This window comes from Heptranchias perlo, chromosome 10 (genome assembly GCF_035084215.1).
Source record: "Heptranchias perlo isolate sHepPer1 chromosome 10, sHepPer1.hap1, whole genome shotgun sequence".
NCBI lineage: Eukaryota > Metazoa > Chordata > Chondrichthyes > Hexanchiformes > Hexanchidae > Heptranchias > Heptranchias perlo.
Genome location: NC_090334.1, coordinates 49,029,929 through 49,051,027, shown reverse-complemented (window position 1 = coordinate 49,051,027; position 21,099 = coordinate 49,029,929). Strand labels below are relative to the sequence as shown.

At 41.7% G+C, this 21,099-nt stretch overlaps 1 protein-coding gene across 8 annotated transcripts in view; it reads left to right on the top strand.

The window, feature by feature from the left end:
• LOC137326515 (5'-3' exonuclease PLD3) overlaps positions 1-21,099 on the top strand; it is a 117,246-nt gene that overhangs the window by 29,979 nt on the left and 66,168 nt on the right. For 7 of the 8 annotated variants that reach the window (XM_067991670.1, XM_067991673.1, XM_067991671.1 and 4 more), the window contains 7 exons: positions 264-387; positions 2,139-2,266; positions 3,654-3,854; positions 6,852-6,991; positions 7,089-7,251; positions 7,640-7,736; positions 12,123-13,032. In XM_067991670.1, coding sequence (XP_067847771.1) covers positions 264-387; positions 2,139-2,266; positions 3,654-3,854; positions 6,852-6,991; positions 7,089-7,251; positions 7,640-7,736; positions 12,123-12,331 — 1,062 coding nt within the window. In that variant the 3' untranslated portion in view covers positions 12,332-13,032. The remainder of the gene's footprint in view (positions 1-263; positions 388-2,138; positions 2,267-3,653; positions 3,855-6,851; positions 6,992-7,088; positions 7,252-7,639; positions 7,737-12,122; positions 13,033-21,099) is intronic. The other variant, XM_067991674.1, reaches the window with a different exon arrangement.

Here is a 21,099-nt window from a genome sequence, read left to right as displayed (position 1 = left end):
AATAGCACCATGTTCTATGACCCTACTACTATTTAACAAAAAGAAAGCATTGCATTCTTTTTTTATTCCCATTAGTGTTGGGGCTAAACTTTTGCAGTGTTATGCTGTGGAGGATATGAAGCAATATTACTGAAGCATTACAAAAGACATTTTTTAGGGGTTGCATTAACTTGTTCATGGAATACCTATAACCCATCCAAGTGATGAATTCCTATTGTGCTCTTAATACCTTATTTTTTAATGTTTTTTTATATATACCACAGGGTGAAATCCTGCTTCATGAATTGGGGAAATTGCCATCAAAGAACATCAGTGTGCGCATTGCATCAAGTACATTTTCCTTTCCAGATCAGCTTTCCACTGACCTCAAAATTCTGAAAGAGAAAGGTGAGAACTATGAATGCTTGTCAACCTGTCTAATTTCATTGGGATGAGTTATAAATGTGTTAGGAAATAAAGGAAACAAGTGGTCAGCACGGATGAGTGCTGGAGTCTGTGATAAAAACAGAAATCGCTGGAAATGCACAGTAGGTCAGTCAGCCTCTGTAAAAGAAAAGAGGAATTAATGTTTCAGGTGCTGAACAGGTTCTGAGAAGGGGTTCTTACACCCAAAATATTAACCTGCCTGTTTTCTTCCAGAAATTTCTGTTTTTATTTTAGGTTACTAGCATTTGCACTTTTTCTTTCTTTGAGTGCTGGAGAAATGAGGGGGTTAACCAAATCATTTTACAAACAATATTTTGTGTTTTGTTGTCAACAGTGCATTTTTGGTGTATATTTGTGTGGAAAATGAAAGCATGCTTTTAATTACTTTTTCATTTTGAATTTTCTTTATGATCAGCAAAACAAAATGAAGCAGAATCTTTCTGCAATGCAATGCTACTATCACAGAAATAATAATGCAACTTAAGGATTGCCCAAAATTGTCAACATTATCACAAATATATCAAGAATACTTTCACTTATGCAGCCATTTTTCTCCTTTCCTAGCAAGCATGTTCATTTTTTTTAAATGTAATTTCTCCCTATATACCTTTTCCTTGCTTCTCAATTTCTACCTTTCTGTACAACAGTATAATTTTTGTCTCTTTTGGTGACAGTTCTTTAATGTCTTCCTTTATTTTTTCCAGGCTCACATAACCTTTCACTGTCTGTCTTAATTCCATATATTTTTCTGTCCTAATCGGTCAAAAGTATAAAATTATGAGATTAGCCAATTCATATAAAGAACTAACCACTATAATTTATTGCTTAAATATGTGCTGGTTAATGCCTTGCTGTGATGTTTATAGTTGATCTCTTACAGTATTGCTTGTGATTAAGGATGAGTTCAGACTGTTTATGTGGTGGGTCTGGGTGAAACGTGGAAACCAGCAGCAAGACTTAGAGTGAGGGTCGGTGCTGGGATGGATGTTGGGGAGTCAGGTTGATTTTAAAACAAGAAAGAAAAAATTAAATAACAAGAAAGTTAAGTCCAGGAATGGAGCACAGATGGACCCAGGGGAAATGACATTGGACCTGGGGGTAAAGTACAGGCGAAACTGTGTGCCGAACAGAGTGCAGCCTCCTTAAGTTGAGTCCAAGGCTTGTGGAGGCCTATGCATCTCTACATGAAAGTGGGGTAAATGGAGTTATGCGCTTGTGCAGGTGGTTTCTCTGGCATTTTATTGCTGGAGACACAGGATGATCCACTCTTCACAGTACTTATAACATTTAAAACTTTCCTTCTATCTGAGCTTGGATGGGGAGGGTTATGACAGGTGTATCTGAAAAAATCTTGTGTTTTGCTGCAGTATGATTGGGTAGAAATTTCATGGCAGAATTTGTTTAGGGAGAAGTTTGATTTTTGGGAGAAATATTTTGCATAATATGGTAAATTTAAAAATGTAGAAAATAATCAACTAGAAAGGACAAAAATAAAGATTTGAACAATAATTAAGAAAAGACAATTAACTAATAAAGCAGAAAATTGATGCACAAACATGACTGTCACGACACTGATGATAGACATAAAAGTTTTATTATAAAGATTCTTTCCAAACAACTTCAGCTATTGTATTTATTTGGTATTATTTTGAGATATAATATCAAATTTGGAACTGGTGCTCCATATTTTGAACACACTATTTAAATTACAGGAATTCATATAAGGAAAGTGAATTTTCACAAATTAATGAGCGGTGTGCTGCACACAAAACTCTGGATTGTTGATAAGAAACATATTTATATTGGCAGTGCTAATATGGATTGGAGAGCACTAACTCAGGTAAGTATTGTTAAGTCTTCCTATCAATTATTGAGTCTCTAACATCATCAGTGAATAATTCCTGAATGTTATTTGTAACAGGAAATTATTGTTCCATCTTTTTATCCTCATCCTCAGATTCCATTGTAAAGATACCAGGAGTCTTATCCAATTATTGCCTTTAGGTAATATCCTAAATAACCTTTAGATAATATCAAAGGCTATTCCACTTAGTCCTATGCTATATCTTAGACTAATTGTAAGAAAGTCACTCTGGACAACATCTGCAGGGTTATTGCTAAGAGAATTGTACTTTTACCAAACATTACTGTCTCGATTTAGCCAAGGTTGATCTGCAATTTTGCAGATGTGTTCTGATTGCAGATGTTTTGTATGGACTGAAAGGGCCTCCCTCCTCAGTACTATTTGGTCAGACTCAAATGGTGTATGGAAGATGCTACATTATGAAGAAAATAAGACGGTCATCCTTGTAAGATTTCCATCAATCTTAAGTTAAAATGCCCTTCAAATATCAAGTACCCATATTTTTGCAAAGAAGCCCACCTGTAATAAGATTTTTCTCTCTGTGCCCTCTTGTATGAACACATTCACATTTTCACAGCTGAGCTCAAATTTAAGAAGGCAAGGTTTCTGGCATTGATTTTGCTGATCTTCTACACCCCTTGTTTCCTAACTGAATTCAGTTTGCTAAGTATCCAAACTGTGTATGTTCTTAAAAATGACCACCCCTAAACCCTCAACCTCACACTCTGCCCAAGACTTTAAAATAATCATGGACAAAGCTACTGATTTGAAAGGAATCGTGAAATGAAATTGCCAAAATGCCATAAATGGAATGTAAATTATTCTGTTACCATAAATCAGCGTCTCAAATTCTAAACACACAGAAACAAGGAATGTAATCCCCACAGTACTGCTAAAATGTTGGAATTCTATTTAATAAAACCAGCAATTGATTTATTTAGATACCTTAAACCAACGTCCTTTATCGTAGCTGATGATGGTAAGGAGAATATTTATTGCAACGGATTGGCATTGTTGGCTCCTAGCAATGAAAAAGAAACACAATTTGATATCAGTTATGGGAACAGTAATTCAACATAATAGTTCAAAGTTTTAAGAAAAACCTCAAGCTGTTTAAATCTGACCATGCAGTGTGATTTGAATCAGACTGGTGTAAAAGGTTTTGTTCTAATTCTGGTCATCCCAAGAAAAAACAGATCACAGGCATCACCCTGAGAACATCAACCACATGAATTGATTTGAAACAGATATGAAAGTGGCCTGGTAATGTAAATGCTGTATTAGTAAATCTACAATTATATGGGAGATTTGACTCAAATATTATCAAATATCATTACAGATCATTTCATGTAATTTCTTACAGGTGAAAGAGTTGGGTGCTGTGGTCTACAACTGCAGTTGCCTTGCCAATGATTTCTCCAAGATCTTCGAAGCTTACTGGAGTCTCGGACAACCAAATGCCACCATCCCCTCACCATGGCCGTCTTCTTATTCCACAAAGTTTAACAAAGAAACACCTCTTGAAATAAAACTGAATGGAACCGCTGCAAAAACATACTTTTCAGTGAGTTGATACAAATATCTGTGTTTTCAAAGAAATACAGTTCTCAGACAATACAACCTGTGAAATGTAAATGCAACATCCAAAAGTTGGTATTGATATAATAAACTACAAAACATTCAAGGGTATATTTTCCAACTGCTGGGTGGTCTCTAGCGATGGTTGAGAAAAGATCTCACCAAAAACAGGCACGAGTTATATTATAATAAAATGAAGTTTAAAGATATGTAGATAAGCAAACGTGCTTATTGATGTGTTTCATCTGTCCAATGCATTAATTGTTGTTTTCACATCTGCACCACACGGTGGCCAAATACACCTTTTTAACATTTGGCCTCTTTACTAATTCTACAACAGTATTATGCATCCCATTCCTTCCATCTTCTAAATTCTTATTTTACAACAACCCAAGAAAATATTCTGGACACCAGTGTAACCAAATTTAATTTAGTCAAAGTGATTAGTGTATTTGACAATTTTATTTTAAACCTTGGTTACTGTATATGATTTGGGTGCTCTAGAACCTAACCTAACTCTATCAGCGATCTCCCAGTAACAGTAATAAGTGAAGTGGATGGCTGCTAGATTTTAGCAAGAAATGTTGGGAAGGAGATGACCCACCCTTCACTCACCCCCTCCTGCTGCCAGAACATGAGATAATCCTACCACTGCTTCCACCATGTCCGCTGCTGGGAAGGTTGCTTGATGCTACTCACTTTATAGCACATCTACTGCCATTGAGTGGCTGGGGGACTTAATATTATGTCACACTCTAAGAGGCAGCAGTCTCATCCATGCCTGCTCCAGTCATGCTCCTGCTGCTGGACAGTCCCTCAGCATGTCCAACGATTTGTGTGGCACCAGACTTCTTAGTAGTAATGAGAGCAGAAAGATTGCATCATTGCTTTCTCCATTTGATTCCCTAGCATGTTAAAGCTAGACAACAGAATCTGTTGGGAGATTGGTACCCAAAACATCTATAGCTGCAGGATGAGCATTCATGATGTACTCTAACTGGACTTAGGACCACTGTCACTGGGACTTCTGGCTGTGAAATTGCTGCACATTCTATAGTGAACTTCAGTGCTAAGAAGCCTTTGTGCACAACTGTACAGATGTGGCTCGTGGATTCCTCCAGATTGGCCATCAGACCTTGCTTAGTGCCTGGCATGCTCTTTAACGACTGCAGAAAATGTTGATGCTCAGATTGCATCTTTCTTTTAAATACAGGCCTCATGAAGTCTGGATAGGTGGGCTCTGCAGCCGAGACTGGCCCTGCTGCTTCTCCTGTTTACCCATGCTCTGTGCCTCAATTGGTGAACCTCGCTCATATTGCCCATCTAAATCCTGCGGTAGATGTACCTGTGCTAGAGTTTGGTACGGGATGAATGCTTTACTGATGGTTTCAGGGTGTCATGCAGACCTGCACCACCACCTTCGGGGGGAATTATGGAAGAAAAAGAACCATATGTTACTGTGGTGGCTGAGAAGCACCCTATGAAACAAACCTAACAAAACAAATACTGTTTAATGGTGTTTTGTTGCAAAGTATGCATGTGAGTGATTGGGAGGGGGAAGAGAATAAGAAGAAATGGATGACACTAGCCCTGACCTTTTGCCAGTCTGCTAGCCTCCACATTGCCCACATTCTCTATGGTTGTAGGTGCCACCAAGCCCAGCATGGCCTGCTCATGCGCATGTGGAGGAAGGAGACCTCCTCTGCTTCCAGTCTCTGCTGTCATGAGCACTTTTTCCTGCAAATAGAGAAGTAATGTTGACATGTTAGAAGTCAGAAGAGGACGTAGACTAGTGAGAACCAAATGACTGCCCAGTGTCATGCATCATACATATATGTAATGTTAAGCTTGTTTTGTGGAGTCACCTTTCTAAATGGCCAAGGGACAACAGTTGCAGCTTTAAGGGAGAGCAATAAAGTGTATCCTGCTGCAGTATGGACATGCATGTGAAGCTTAGCCCTCTGAAAGCAGGTTTTCCTGAGCATAGAACTTAAGTCAGGGTGTCAGAAAGGAAACAATTAGTGGGGTGGATACTTTCCCTGTCTACTTGATATACTGCAGTGCTGGCTAGTCCTAACCGTATCTTGGCAGACATCCTGAGGGTATAAATTTCTATGCAGGTTCGCTGTATGTTTGAGGCCCAATTATTCTGTCAGCTACCTCCTGCCAAGCAGACTAGATATTTTCTCTCACGGGAGGGTGTCCTGCAATACCAAAAAGACATCCCTCTCAGGGATATGGAGGCAGGGTAGCAGGAGGTAATTGTAGTAGGAGGAGGCCTGTGTGGAGTATAAACACTTGGGCTGAATGGCCTGTTTCTGTGCTGCAAATTCTATGTAAACTAGTGAGACCTTCTGAAAAGGTAATGGTGCCACTACTCTCAACTCTCCCCAGTCAGAACTTGCCCAGTCTCTCAATCATAAAGTTATGTGGATGGACCTGAAATACAGTGCTTTGAACTCTTGACAATAAATGGCCAGGTTACTGGTAATTTCCTTGCTTTTTCTCTCCTTGTCCCCATCCCTCTTATCCTCCCACTGCTCCATCTGTCCCCCTCCATTTCCCTCACTCCTTCACCCACCCACCCTCCTGCTCTCCCTCCCATTGCTCTCTCCCTCCCATCTCCCTTCCTCTTTCCTCTTTTTCTCCTTCTCTCCTTCCTCCCTCACCTTTTTCTCGCTCTCTCCCCTCCCTGATCTTTTCCCCCTATGTCTGGGAGCAATCTGGAGTGGCATTGCTAAGGCATGTGTAACCTTGCAGACTTGAGTGAAGTGACACTGTTTAATGCCTCTCAGTTGCATCAGTTCCTTGAAGGAGCTGTAATAAAAATAGAATCAAAGATGTTATAGAGAATGTAATTTATCTGGATACTCTGTCACTAATGGAGCCATATACACATACATTATACAGAGACCATGATATTAAATCTAATTAACAATTAGTCACTGGATTGTAATTGGATAAACATTGTTATTTTATCCAGAGCTCTCCTCCCAGGATGTGCCCAAAGGGCCGGACTACTGACCTTGATGCTATTCTCAGTGGCATCAATGCTGCAAAAAAATTTCTGTATGTTTCTGTCATGGAATATTTTCCAACATCACGTTTTCTACGACATGTATTGTAAGTAAAGTAGATTACCAGTGCAACACAATAGCAGTACTTATTGCATTAGAAACTTATACTCATATGTGATGTTAAATCTCACTTTGCAATCCAGATACTGGCCCTGTATTGATGACTCACTGAGGAGAGCAGCTATTGAACGTCATGTTCATGTTCAAATGTTGATTGGTTACTGGAGTCATACAGATAAATCCATGCTGGCTTACCTCCAGTCACTGCATGCTCTAAGAAACATCAAGAAAGTCCATTTTGATGTGGTGAATAATGTATTTATTTTTAAAAAATAATTTACTAACAGCACCAATAATTGCCGAAAGTTTATTCAGTCTCAGCTAAATATGTGGAAAAAGTAACACCAGTCTTTCAAACTATTAACATACCCTGAAGCAAGGTCATTGTAATACTGATGCTAATAAAATATTTAGAAAGTTGCTGTGATCAAATATATTTACACTCAATTTCTTCAAAAAATATTTGATAGAATTTTTGGAAGCCCTAAGAATTATAATCAAATATGCAATTATTTTTGAAGAGTTTCTTATAGTTGTGCTAAGCTTCGGTTTATTTTATGTATAAAGTATGCTATTGTTGATTAACAGTAACTTGATTTCTTAACAGTACTCACAAATGTTACTGTTTTTGCAGAAACTGTTCATTGTTCCTGTGGGAAAGTTTGGCAACATTCCTTATGCAAGAGTGAGTCACGCCAAATACTTTGTAACAGAAAATATTGCGTATATAGGTAAGAGCTTTATCTTCCATTCAACGCTTCAGGCCTTAAACCATAAATAAATGAGAACCATTGGAAAATGGCACTCTAAAGTATTGTACCATCTTTCAACAATTAAAAAAAATGTTTAAAGGATAATATTTTATTCAAATATTCATGCAATAAGCTTTGATTGAACTGGAATACAAGTGATGTTTATTGCAATAAAAACTGGGTAATAATCCTCAATGCCTACATCTTAAATAAATTGGTGAGTGAAAATATTGGTGAGGTTGCCAGATAAATACAACCTTCTAAACTTGCTAACCTAGTTTTGCAATTGCTTTGAAATTATTCTGGGACGTTTGCCTATGTTGCAAAAGTGATTGAACTTCAAAAGTAATTAATTGGCTTTTTAAAAATTTGTTCTTGGCATGTGAATGATATTGGCAACACTGCCTTTATTGCCCATCCCTAATTGCTCCGAGAAAGTGATACTGGGACTTATCCTTGAACCACTACAGTCCTTGTCATGATGATGCTCCCACAATGGTATTAGCTAAGGAATTCCAGGATGTTGACTCAGCAACAATGAATAAATGGTAGTGTATGTTCAATCAGGATGGTGTGTGATTTGGAGGTGATGGTGTGCCCATGACATTGATGTTCTTTCCTTTGTGGTGGTAGAGGTTGCAGCAGAGGGAAGTGCTCTTGTAGTAGCTTTGGTGAGTTGCTACAGTGCATCCTGTAGATTGAAGATACTGCAGCCAATGTGTGCCATTGATGGGCGGAGTGGATATTGCACATAGTGACAAAGACCCCAATCGAGTGAACTGGTGTTGAGCTTCTTGAGTGTTCTTGTGGCTGCACCCATCCAAGCAAGCGGAGTGTTCCATCACACTCCTGACTTGAGCCTTGTAGATGGTAGATAGACTTTGAGGGATCAGGAGGTGAGCCTCTTATTGTTGAGTACCCAGCCTCTGCCCTGTCCTTGTAGCCATGGGGCTCGATATTACCAGGGCGGCAGGTTCGCAGCGGAGGGGGGGCGATTGGGTGCGTGGGTAACGTGCCCGGTGAAATCAGTCTGCCCCGCGCGCAATCGCAGGCTGATTGGAGCCACTTACCTTTGCTTCCGGGTTCCCCGCTGCTGAGCTGCGCGTCGGGCGGACTGCGCATGCGCAGTAAGGTCTGTCAGCTGGAGGAGCCCTATTTAAAGGGGCAGTTCGCCACTGACTGATGCTGAAAGAAATAGGAAAAATTACAGCATGGAGCAGCCCAGGGGGAAGGCTGCTCCCAGGTTTAATGATGCCTCACTCCAGCTCTTATTGGATGGGGTGAGAAGGAGGGGGAGGACAGAGATCTTCCCCCCCGGCGGGCGGGAGGAAGCGGCCTGCCTCTGCCACCAAGAAGGCCTGGCTCAAGGTGGCAGAGGAGGTCACCTGCACCACCAACATATCGCCTACCTGCATACAGTGCAGGAGGCGCTGCAATGACCTAAGTAGGTCAGCCAAAGTGAGTACACTTACTCATTCCCCTACACTCTGTCTGCCACATCACCGCCCCCACCCCACACCTCCTTCTGCACTGCCAACACTACTCTGTCACATCACCCCTCACACCCACTCAAACCTCATCCTCATCTTACCTGCACTTACTCACTTCGCCAGTACTCATCCCACCACTACCACTCAACCCAATCCTCATACAATCTCATGGATCTATCTCATACTCACCCTCTCATGCATCTCTTTCACAGTCAGCCTCAATCAACCTGCCACTACCTGTGCTGCAGCCACAGGGCATGTATCACATATATGCAGTAGGAAGCGTAAGGCAAACGTGTCGTGAGCATGAAGGGGATGCACAAGGATGTTTGAGGGTTTGTCATTGTTTTTACTTATATTTAATTTCTGAGTAACTCACATCACATATTATATTGGCACCACTACTGCCACGTCTTTGCAAATCTTGTCTGGTTTGTGCAATAATGCCCTTTCCTGAGGATCATAATGAAGACCCACACCTGATGCCACCCATTGTGTCACTGCAGAGTGGGTGTAGGTGTATTTGCAGGGCTCTTTTGTGCAGACGACAGAGACGTCGGCAATGTCCCCGGCGACTTTGACAGCGACAGGTAAGAAGGGCCAGCCGGGAGCAGCTCGGCATGAAGGAGGCTGCAGATGTCCACGACTACATATTGAGTGACTCTGAGCCCTTCGTGTGCACTGCTGCTCATAGAGGTCCAGGAAGCTGAGCGAGGGTAGTGCCCTCTGCGACGCATCTCTCTCTGCCTTTGCCCTCCCTCCTGCTGTGTAGGTGGATGTGTCATAGCACTGTGTTGTGGAGCTCCATGTGTCAGAGGTGGACGGCGAGGCTGGTGATGCTGTTCGTCCTCCGAGGAGGTCATGACTGCAGCTACGGCGACCCCCTCCGGAAGATGTACATCTGAGGGGGTCCGCAAGGTAGGTACATGTGTCTGGACCCCGGGGTAAGTGTGCAAGTTGGTGATTTTTTGTGTTAGGAGGAGGGTGGTGGAGGCCAAACTTTGTCCAAAGTGACAGAGTGGCCTCCTGCAATGAGTGAGGGTCTCTTTCCCCCCCCCCCCACTCCCAACCTGTCAAATGGACCTTTGCAGCTGCCACAGGCTGATGGCTGCAACACGTCCATTTCAACTGTGAGTATTTCCCCCAGTACGGGAAACAGTCCTAGTTGTTTGTAAAATCCCACCCCTCCTGAAATATCTCCTTAATCAGGTCTGTTAACGACCTGAAATACCAGTATAAATACTTTTAAGTGGCACCCCGCCGGCTTTAATTGCCTGCGGGAGTCCCACATGCGGGGGCTGCGCGCGCACGTCAGCACGTCTGTGGGGAACCCGGAAGTGGGCGGGTTGGAGCCGGGCTCCCGACCCGCTCCGGGATTCACCGATTTTCGGAGCCCTCCCGCCAGGAACGCACCCGATAGCGGGTGCTAATATCGAGCCCATGTTGTTGAGATGGCTGGTCTAGTTCAGCTTCTGCTCAGTGGCGACCCGAAGATGGTGATGGTGGTGCCAGTGAAGGTCGAGGGGAAATTGCTGAACTTTCTCTTGTTCCAGTTACTAATTTTCTGAAATGAATAAAGACGCACAACCACGAGCAACTATAAACCAGAATTAGATCAATACTCGACACCTATGTGGTGTGAATGTTACCTGCTACTTGTCAGCCCAAGCCTGGATGTTATCCAGATTCTGCTGCAGGCTGGCATGGGCTGCTTCATTATTGGAGCAGTTGTGAATGGAGCTGAAAACTGGAAGCATCAGCAAACTGATCTTATCACATCTGACCTTATGACGGAGATAAGGTCATTGTTGCAGCATCTGAAGATGGTTGGGCCAAGGACACTTTCGCAAGGAGCTGCTGCAGTGATGTCCTGGGGCTGTGATGACCATACTTGGTCAAATGCTGCCTCGATGTTGAGGGCAGCTACTCTTGCCTCTCCTCTGATATCCAGACATGGACCTAACAGCTGAATCAAGGCTACGATGAGATCTGGAACTGAGTGATTCTGGCAGAACCTGAACCTGTCTGTCAGTGAGCAGGTTAATGGTTAGTAGGTGTCATGTGATGGCACTATTGCTGACTCCTTCCATCACTATACTGATGATTGGGAGAAAGCTGATAGGGAAGTAATTGGCCTGGTTAGATTTATCCAGTTTTATCAGGGATAGGACATACCTGCTGTCCTGTGAAGTGCTTTGGAATGGCCTGAGAATGTGAATTGCACAATATAAATGCTAGTTCTTTTTCTTTACTAAATAAATATTTTTCTGCATCATCCCTTTCATACTAATAGCTTATTTTCGCCAGTGGTTAAATTTTTCAAACCACTCACTTTAAAATCTACTCGTCCCTGTACTTTCTGATTTTTCAATAATCAAGACAATAACTTGATATTAATACAGTATTTCAACTTTATTTGTCTAGCCCCATTTGTCTGATGTGTCTCTTCCCTGAAACATGGTGACCACATTGTACATATTTTTAATCTGTTGAAATATATTTTAATCTTGATTACCCCCCCCCCCCCCCCGCCTCCACCACCTCCGTTCACTATGTGGAATACTCCAAGACCACAATGCATTCCATCTGATCACTTGGTTAAGAACTGGTGAAATTGGGCCACGGGCGTAGATAAGCTTGATTCTCAGTCAAGGTGAAGGTTTGAACTTGTATGAGTCATAGAAATTTACAGTCAACCATTTTGTCTGGCATTACATAGTAGAAAATACACACATTTTTAGGCTTGCAAGCGATTCTATGCTCAATTTTTTTATATATGTAGATGAGCATTGCTCAGATTTTGGAGGGAGGTTTCTGTTTTTGCTTCAAACTGTAAATGTGTTTTTTTTGTTAAATAAATGTTATTGACTTCCAGGTACTTCAAATTGGTCTTTTGACTACTTCAATTCTACAACTGGAGTGGGTCTTCTCATTAATCAGACATCAGAAAAGAATGAAGATGATACAGCTCACCATCAGCTAATAAGTCTGTTTCAAAGAGATTGGAATTCCAACTATTCTGTAACATTGGATGATTTGAAAGATAACCCCAATTTTCCATTTAAAATTAATGAGGCTTTGTAGATGCCTCCCGAAAAAAAACCTCTCGGCCTCATTAGAACACTTACTAATTATATCTGGAAGCATAGATATAGCATCTGCAAGCAAGATTTAAATAATTTCTTGTAATGTACATAAATACAAGTTAAGCTGTTAAGCATTGACGAAGTTTTGAATGTTGAAGTAAAATATCTTTTTCAGTTATTATAAAAACGCTGTGAATTGAAAATCAATATTTGAACTATTACATCTTTCAGCCCGCACTGAAGATGCTTGATGGGAAGTTATGATTTATAAAACAGTGCTTCATTCTGCATGTAACTCATGATGACCTCAGGTTGTATTCACACACCCACCGTAACGTTGCAACAAAACGATCTGCACTTTGCTGCGATGCTGACGATGTTGTTAACAGGAACTAACAGCAATAACCTCAGATTACATGGGACTGAAGGCGCGGATCCTCAACACCGAATGCAGACCGCAGTTTGACTTCAGCAAGCGAAAGGCAGTGGTGTTATGATGTCATCACGCGGTGATTTCGTCATGCGATCAAGCCCCTCCCACTTGCTGCTCAAAGCGGGTTTTTATTCGTGAGAAGAATGTTTGTGCCCAAGTAACTTTCAAGCAGCTTCCTTACATTACCGATAACGTAACCTTAAAACATAACTTTACATACGCTCTGTCTTGTGGTGAATGCACTCCGACCATCATAACGTCACGACGTAAGTGTAATCGGTCTGCGGTGTCCGGCAACTCCAGCAAACTCGGGTTGCATTCTGGAGACGCCATTTTGAATTGTCTCTCCAGACCTGGTGAACTCGGGGGTAATTCACTCTCATTTTGTCCACCACAGTGTGAATGAACCAAACGGTATTGCTAGAGATGTATTGCTTGACATCCCTACTGGACTTTCTTTAAAAACAAGTGTGGCTCAGGTAATAATCTCCAGATTAGTACCTGAGCCATGCACAGATTGGCAAAGGGACAAACAGATCAGAGAGTAAAATGCGTGGCTCAAAGAGTGGTGTGGACGACAGGGGTTTTGATTCATGGGGCTCTGGCACCAGTACTGGGGAAAGCGGGAGCTGTTCCATTGGGATGGGCTCCACTTAAACCGGGCTTGGACTAGGTCCTGGCAAATCAAATAACTAGGGCTGTAGATAGGGCTTTAAACTAAAACTGGGGGAGGTGTCAGGAAGCGAAATTTAGAAATCTAATGAGAAAAGTCAAGGCAACGGAACAGTGTAGTAATTTGGGTAAAGGTAAGCAGAGTGTAGCAGGAAGGGACAGAGAGTTTACCAATAATAGAGCATCAACAAGTAAGGCCAAAGCTGGAAAAAATGGTAAAATTCAAAGTTAAAGGCTCTTTATCTGAATGCATAGAGCATTCATAACAAGATAGATGAATTAATTGCACAAATAGAGATAAAAGGGTTTGATCTAATAGCCATTACAGAGACATGGTTGCAACCTGACCAAGATTGGAAACTAAATATTCCAGGGTGCATGATGTTTAGAAAAGACAAGCAGAATGGAAAAGGAGGGGGTGTAGCTCTAATAATAAAGGATGACATGAGGACTGTGGTGAGAAAGGATCTTGGCTCAGAAGATCAGGCAGTAGAATCAGTATGGGTGGAAATAAGAAATAACAAGGGGCAGAAAACACTGTTGGGAGTAGTTTATAGGCCCCCTAATAGTTGCTACACCGTTGGACAGAGTATTAATCGTGGAATAATAGGAGCTTGTAACAAAGGTAATGCATGGGGAACTTTAATCTTCATATAGACTGGGTGAATCAAATTGGCGAAGGTAGTTTGGAGGATGAGTTCATGGAATGCATTTGAGACTGTTTCCTAGAGCAATACGTCACGGAACCAACCAGGGAACAGGCTATTTTAGATCTTGTATTGTGTAATGAGACAGGATTAATTAGTAATCTCACAGTAAAGGATCCTCTGGGGAAGAGTGATCATAATATGATAGAACTTCACATTGAGTTTGAGAGTGACGTACTTAAGTCCGAAACTAGAGTCTTAAACTTAAATAAAGACAATTACATAGGTATGAGGGGCGAGTTGGCTAAGGTAGATTGGGAAATTAAATTAAAGGGTATGACGGTTGAAAAACAATTGCCAACATTTAAAGAAATATTTCAGTATTCTCAACAAATATACATTCCATTGAGAAGTAGAAACTCCACAGGAAAAGTGATCCATCCGTAGCTAACTAAAGAAGTTAAGGATAGTATTAGATTAAAGAAGATGCCTATAATGTTGTCAAAAAGCGTGGAAAGCCTGAGGATTGGGAGAGTTTTAGAAACCAGCAAAGGACGACGAAAAAATTGATAAAAAGGGAGAAAATAGAATATGAAAGTAAAATAGCAAGAAAAATAAAAACAGATTGTAAGAGCTTCCACAAGTTTGTAAAAAGGAAGAGAGTAGCAAAAGTAAACGTTGGTCCTTTAGAGGCTGAGACAGGAGAAATTATAATGGGGATTCAGGAAATGGCAGATACATTAAACAAATATTTTGTATCTGTCTTCACAGTAGAAGACACAAAAAGCATACCAGAAATAGTGTGAAACCAAGGGGCTAATGAGAGTGAGGAACTTAAAGTAATTACCAGTAGAGAAAAAGTACTTGAGAAACTAATGGGACTAAAAGCCAATAAATCCCATGGACCTGATGGCCTACATTCGAGGCTTCTAAAAGAGGTGGCTGCAGAGATAGTGGATGCATTGGTTGTGATCTTCGAAAATTCCCTAGATTCTAGAACAGTCCCAGCGGATTGGAAGGTTACAAATGTAACCCCGCTATTCAAGAAAGGAGGGAGAGAGAAAACAGGGAACTGCAGGCCAGTTAGCCTGACATCAGTTGTCGGGAAAATGCTAGAACCCATTATTAAAGAAGTGATAACTGGGCACTTAGAAAGTCATAATATGATTAGGCAGAGTCAGCGTGGTTTTATGAAAGGGAAATCATGTTGACAAACTTATTAGAGTTTTTTGAGGATGTAACTAGCAGGGTAGATGAAGGGGAACCAGTGGATGCAGTATATTTGGATTTTCAAAAGGCATTCGATACGGTGCCACATAAAAGGTTGTTACGCACGGTAAAGACTCATGGGGTTGAGGGTAACATATTAGCATGTATAGAGGATTGGTTAATAGACAGAAAACTGAGTAGGGACAAATGGGTTATTTTCAGGCTGGCAGGCTGTAACTAGTGGGGTACTGCAAGATCAGTGCTTGGGCTTCAGCTATTTACAATCTATATTAATGACTTGGATGAAGGGACCCAGTGTAGTGTATCCAAGTTTGCTGACGATACAAAGCTGGGTGGGAAAGTCAGCTGTGAGGAGGACACAAAGAATCTGCAAAGGGATAAAGACAGATTAAGTGAGTGGGCAAGAAGGTAGCAGATGGAGTATAATGTGGGGAAATGTGAGGTTATTCACTTTGGTAGAAAGAATAGAAAAACAGAATATTTTTTAAATGGTGAGAAACTATTAAATGTTGGTGTCCTGGTACAAGAAACACAAAAAGTTAGCATACAGGTAGAGCAAGCAATTAGGAAAGCAAATGGCATGTTGGCCTTTATTGCAAGGGGGTTGAAGTTCAAGAGTAAGGAAGTCTTACTACAATTATACAGGGCTTTGGCGAGACCTCACCTGGAGTACTGTGTACAGCTTTGGTCTCCAAGGATATACTTGCCTTAGAGGTGGTGCAACAAAGGATCACTAGATGAATTCCTGGGATGAGAGGGTTGTCCTATGAGGAGAGGTTGTGTAGAATGGGCCTATACTGTCTGGAGTTTAGAAGAATGAATTGAAACATATAAGATTCTGAGGGGGCTTGATAGGGTATATGCTGAGAGGTTGCTTCCCCTGGCTGGAGAGTCTAGAACTAGAGGGCATAGTCGCAGGATAGGGGTCGGCCATTTAAGACTGCGACAAGGAGAAATTTCTTCACTCAGAGGGTTGTGAATCTTTGGAATTCTCTACCCCCGAGGGCTGTGGATGTTGAGTATATTCAAGACTGAGATAGATAGATTTTTCGACATCTAGGGGAATCAAGGGATATGGAGATCGGGCAGGAAAGTACAGTTGAGGTTGAGGATCAGCTTATTGAATGGCGGAGGAGGCTTGAGGGGCCGTTTGGCCCTATCTTGCACCTATTTCTTATATTGTTATGTTCCATTATGTTCTTTATTGATGCAATGATTCTTCTGGTAAGATCGCACCATATGATTGGGAAAAATGTTTTTTTTGAGCCAATGCTTTTTTTTTGTCCAATCAACGCCGCCAACAAAAAAAACCCCAGAATAACTGGTCAATTATTTCATTTGTTGTTTTTGTGGGACCTTACCGTGCACAATTGGCTGCCATATTTGCTTACATAATAATAATAATAACTCCACTTCTAAAGTAATTGATTCAGAGTTCCTTTTGAACATTGCAAAACACTCTTATAGTAGTCATCTGGTCACCTTGGCATTGTTAGCAAATGTTATTATTACCAAAATACCTTCCTTTAAAGAAATTATTTAAAAGTATACATTCTGAATCTAATTAGCTCAGACAAGCACAAATTAGGTGCAAACCAACTATTGTAATTACGGTGTAGGCATGGTATAGAACTGAGCTGAATTAGAAACAAATGTGGAGCAATCTACTTTCTTTCTCATTGCAGAATGAACCCAGGAGGAATAGCAACTGCTAGCATGTAGTAGTTTCAAGGACAATTCCTCATAATTGCAGCTGTTTTTTATGAGCTCCTTTTTATGAGCTCTTTTTAAAGGGAAATCTTTAGGAGTTAGTCCTTTTGTTGGGTTTAAAAAGTATTTTAAAAATGTGCCAGCACCAAAGTTGCCCAAAGGCTAATTTGGTGAATGCACTGTATGGTGTGCAATTCCAGCATGCAGACCAGGAAAATCCCAGGTTGTTTTTCTGGTCTGTGCTGAGTTTGCTGATCTCAGCCTGGGTGGCAGCATTAGGAGCACTACAATTGACCTTAATCTCTATAGTTTACAGAGAGAGAAAAAAATAAGGCAGGATTTTTGCTCTAATTGCTATTCAGTGATCCTGCTGGAAAGTGCTTGTATTTTGGCTTTGGACATAGATGAGATTGGGTTCAGTTCTGTTCTGTTGCCCACGCCTTTGAATAACTCTCCAATGCTCACTGTCTAAGCTCAAGCATGAAGATTGGCCACTTGGGCAAGGTACAAAAGGGCTGCTGATGCCCTTGAAACCATGCCACAATGAACCTTAAGGAGAAAAAGGAAACAAAATATGGCAGTGCTGATGTGTAGAGGTTACAGCTGTACTCACCCTGTAAACTACAAATAAAATTCAGCTTTCAAAGAGTTAACCTGTTTTCCTATTCAAGTCAAATCTGGTTTAAGGCAATTTTAAGACCATAGTTGTAAAGCTGAGTAAAATGGCAAATCCTAGACATGAGGAAACATTGAACACTTTTTGGATTGTGCTACATGATGTATGAAGACTTTTGTTTCAAGTTCTGTGCAAAATACAATGGACAGTTACAACTTGAGATCTATTTTGTTGAATTTTTTTATTAATGTATTAAATAAAACATTTTTACCATACAATAAATAACTAATTTTTCACTGAGAAAATCAAATACTGCAAAGTATAAGTTTTTTTTTAAAAAAACAGATTTTAGAAAAAGGTCTGCTTTAGGGGAGTTCCATCTTTGAAACTGATAGTAGTATGCAGATTTCAGAGGAACTAATTAGCCTAGTGGGTCAGGGCACTTTAGACAACATGTAGCCAATTTGATAAACTGCTGCTATCTCCCCTACATGAAAATGAAATTTATTTCATATACATAAGATAACAATCCAACCGGGACTACTTTCCCAAGAGATTGCAGAGATAGAGAGGGATGAGGCAATGGAATGATTTATAGTTGGGAACAAGGATTTTGAAGATGATGCATTGGGAATGAGGAACTAATGAAGGTTGGTGAGGAAAGGGGTGAAGGGGAGTGGGACTTAATGTGAGATAGCATGCAAGCAGTGGAGTTTTGATCAAGTTGTAGTTTGTGAAGGGCAGAACTTGGGAGGATAGCAAGGAAACTATTAGAGTAATTGACAAAGGCATAGGTATGCATTTCAGTGAGGGTGAGGTAGAGGTGGAGTTGTGCAGATGGAAAAAGATGATCTTGTGGTGGCTAGGATGTGGAGCTCAAAGCTAAGCTTAGGGTAAAACAGGGCACAGGGTGTGCACCATTGGATTAGCCTGAGTTACCTGCAAGGAAAGTGCAGAGTTTTGGCTGGAGCAGAACAGGGTGGCTTCAATCTTATTGATAAGTTGAAGAAAGATCTTGCTGACCAAAGGGTTGATGTCAGCTAAGATATCAGACAGCACAGAGGTGGTCAATGAGTCAAAAGTGGTGGCAGAGAAATAGAGATAGGTGTTGTCAGCATGCATGTGAAAACTGACCCCATGCTTGTGAATGATATCACCAAGAGGCAGCAGGAAGATAAGGAAGTATAGGGGAGTATTAGACAGTACCGAGGTGACTGTGAGGGGATAGGGGGAGAAGCCATTACAGGAGATATGCTGACTTCATTGGGAATGGAACCAAGCTAGGGCAATGCCATAGAGGTTGACTAGAGGAGATATAGTGGAGGAGGATAGAGTGCCACAGAGGTCATCTTGACTGCTGTCACAAAGGAAGCTATTGCTGACTGGTGTATGAGTAGAGTGGAAACCAGATTGAAAGGATTCAATGTGGGGCTGTTGGTAGAGGTAGACATAGAGCTGGGTGGCTAGAGATATGGCAATAGAAACATAGAAGTTTACAACACAGAAGGATGCTATTTGTTCATTGTGTCTGTGTTGGCTGTTTGCTAGAGTGCTTGGAGAAGACAGGATTGAGGTTTTTTTGAAGGGAGGGAATGATGGTGATGGCAGTCTTGACTAGTGAGGGGACAAAGCCTGAGCAGAGGGAGCCATTATCTATGACGGTGAGTATTGGGCAATTGTAGTTGTGTGATGAGAAGTTGGGTTTGGGAGGGGATCAAAAGCCCAAAAGGTGGGTCGTTTCGAGGAGCTGAACCTGGTGACAGCTTGGGGAAGAGATGGGAGAGAAGCTGTAGGGTGATATGGCATAGAGGAGGAGTCAGCTAAATAAGTAAAATGCTAAGTCTGAGATAAAAAAAAAATAGTTCCTTACATTTGGTCCTGCATGTGAAGATGGCTGGAGATAGGGCAGTAGAAACATAGAAGTTTACAACAGAAGAAAGCTATTTGTCCATTGTTGGCTCTTTGCTAAAGTGTTTGGAAAAGACGGGGATTGAGATTTTTTTTGAAGGGAGGGAATGATGATGGCAGTCTTGACCAGTGAGGGGACAGAGCCTGAGCAAAGGCAGCAATTTGTCATCAAGAAGAAAAGGCTGTTGTCTTTACCCACAAGAGTAATCCTGGAGCAGTGGAAGGATTTTGACAAGGAGTAGGAGGCATGGTATTACTCTAGATGATTGAGCCTGATCTGGAGGGAAACAAGCAGGTCAGTTGTGCCAGGTGCACTTCAGACTAAATCATTCAGCTTTAAGGGTGCAGAGGTGGAAATTGTAGCAAAGGGAGCAAAGAGGGTATTGGAGACAGTAAGAGACGGGGTATGGGGGGAAATGGAGAGATACAAACCTCAGCGGTGGCAAGATCTCTTGAAATTATGAAATTGAGGGGATGGCAATGGAGGTTGGTTATATGGAGAGTGAGTTTGTGAGGACAGAAGTACAGAGAAATTGAAAGAGAGAAGACTAGTGGAATATAGATGACAGTTGAAATCACAGAGGATGAGTAGCCACTTGGTGCTGAGTGAGTGAGGAATGGAGATCATGAAGACAATATGTGAGAAAAGAAAATATCCCATTAGTATAGTAAGGGAAATCCTTTGAATGCTAAGATTGTGATATACTGTTAGACCTCTGTATGGGAGCTGTTCCTTGCATTTAACCTTGCTGTGTGCTGCAATCAATGTATACTAAGTAACACCCAAAACTGTGACTTGCTGATGTTAGCCCCTTTGCATATGCAAATAATGGGCCCAATATCTGAGGCCTCCACTGCAAGATTGTTTTGCCCTGAGCCAGCCAGCGCCGGCGGCACTCAGTAAAGCCAAATATTGGGACCATCTGCTACCAAAATGGTAAGTTTTTCAAATTTACTTACCTGAATGTGGAGCTGGGAGGAGCAGGAATGCTTCTCCCGACCCCACATTTAAAGAACGCGGGCCACTGCTAACCCCCGATCATCGCGCTCCCGCCAACCCGGCCTCCAATTCCCCTTCCCGGCCTCCAATTCCGCTCCGCGGCTCCTGATCCCCTCCCAACCTCCTATCTACTGGCTTCCGATTCCCCCCCCACGACTCCTGATCCCCCTCCCAATCTCCTGACCCCCGACCTCTGAGCTCCCTCCCCGGCCCTCACTTACCTGAGTGATCTTGGTTTACTCTTAACCAGCTGGCTGTTTGCGCAACACTGGCTCCCTTGAAATGAAGCCCAAGGCCCAATATTGGGGGTGTCTCCGGACTCAACATTCAGGTGCAGGGAATGTGTCCCTTTGCCCAAAAATAGGCGCGCCCAAATTTCTACCTCAGCGCATTACTCCCTGGCAGAAAACTGCACGTATAATCCAACAGCAAGCAGACCGAATACTTTGTGCCATCTAGGAGCCTGTGTCTGACTTTTTTGCCTTCCCAACTACAAAACCATACTGTCTGTGTCCTCCATTTACTAAATCTTCATATATGGTGCCTTGGT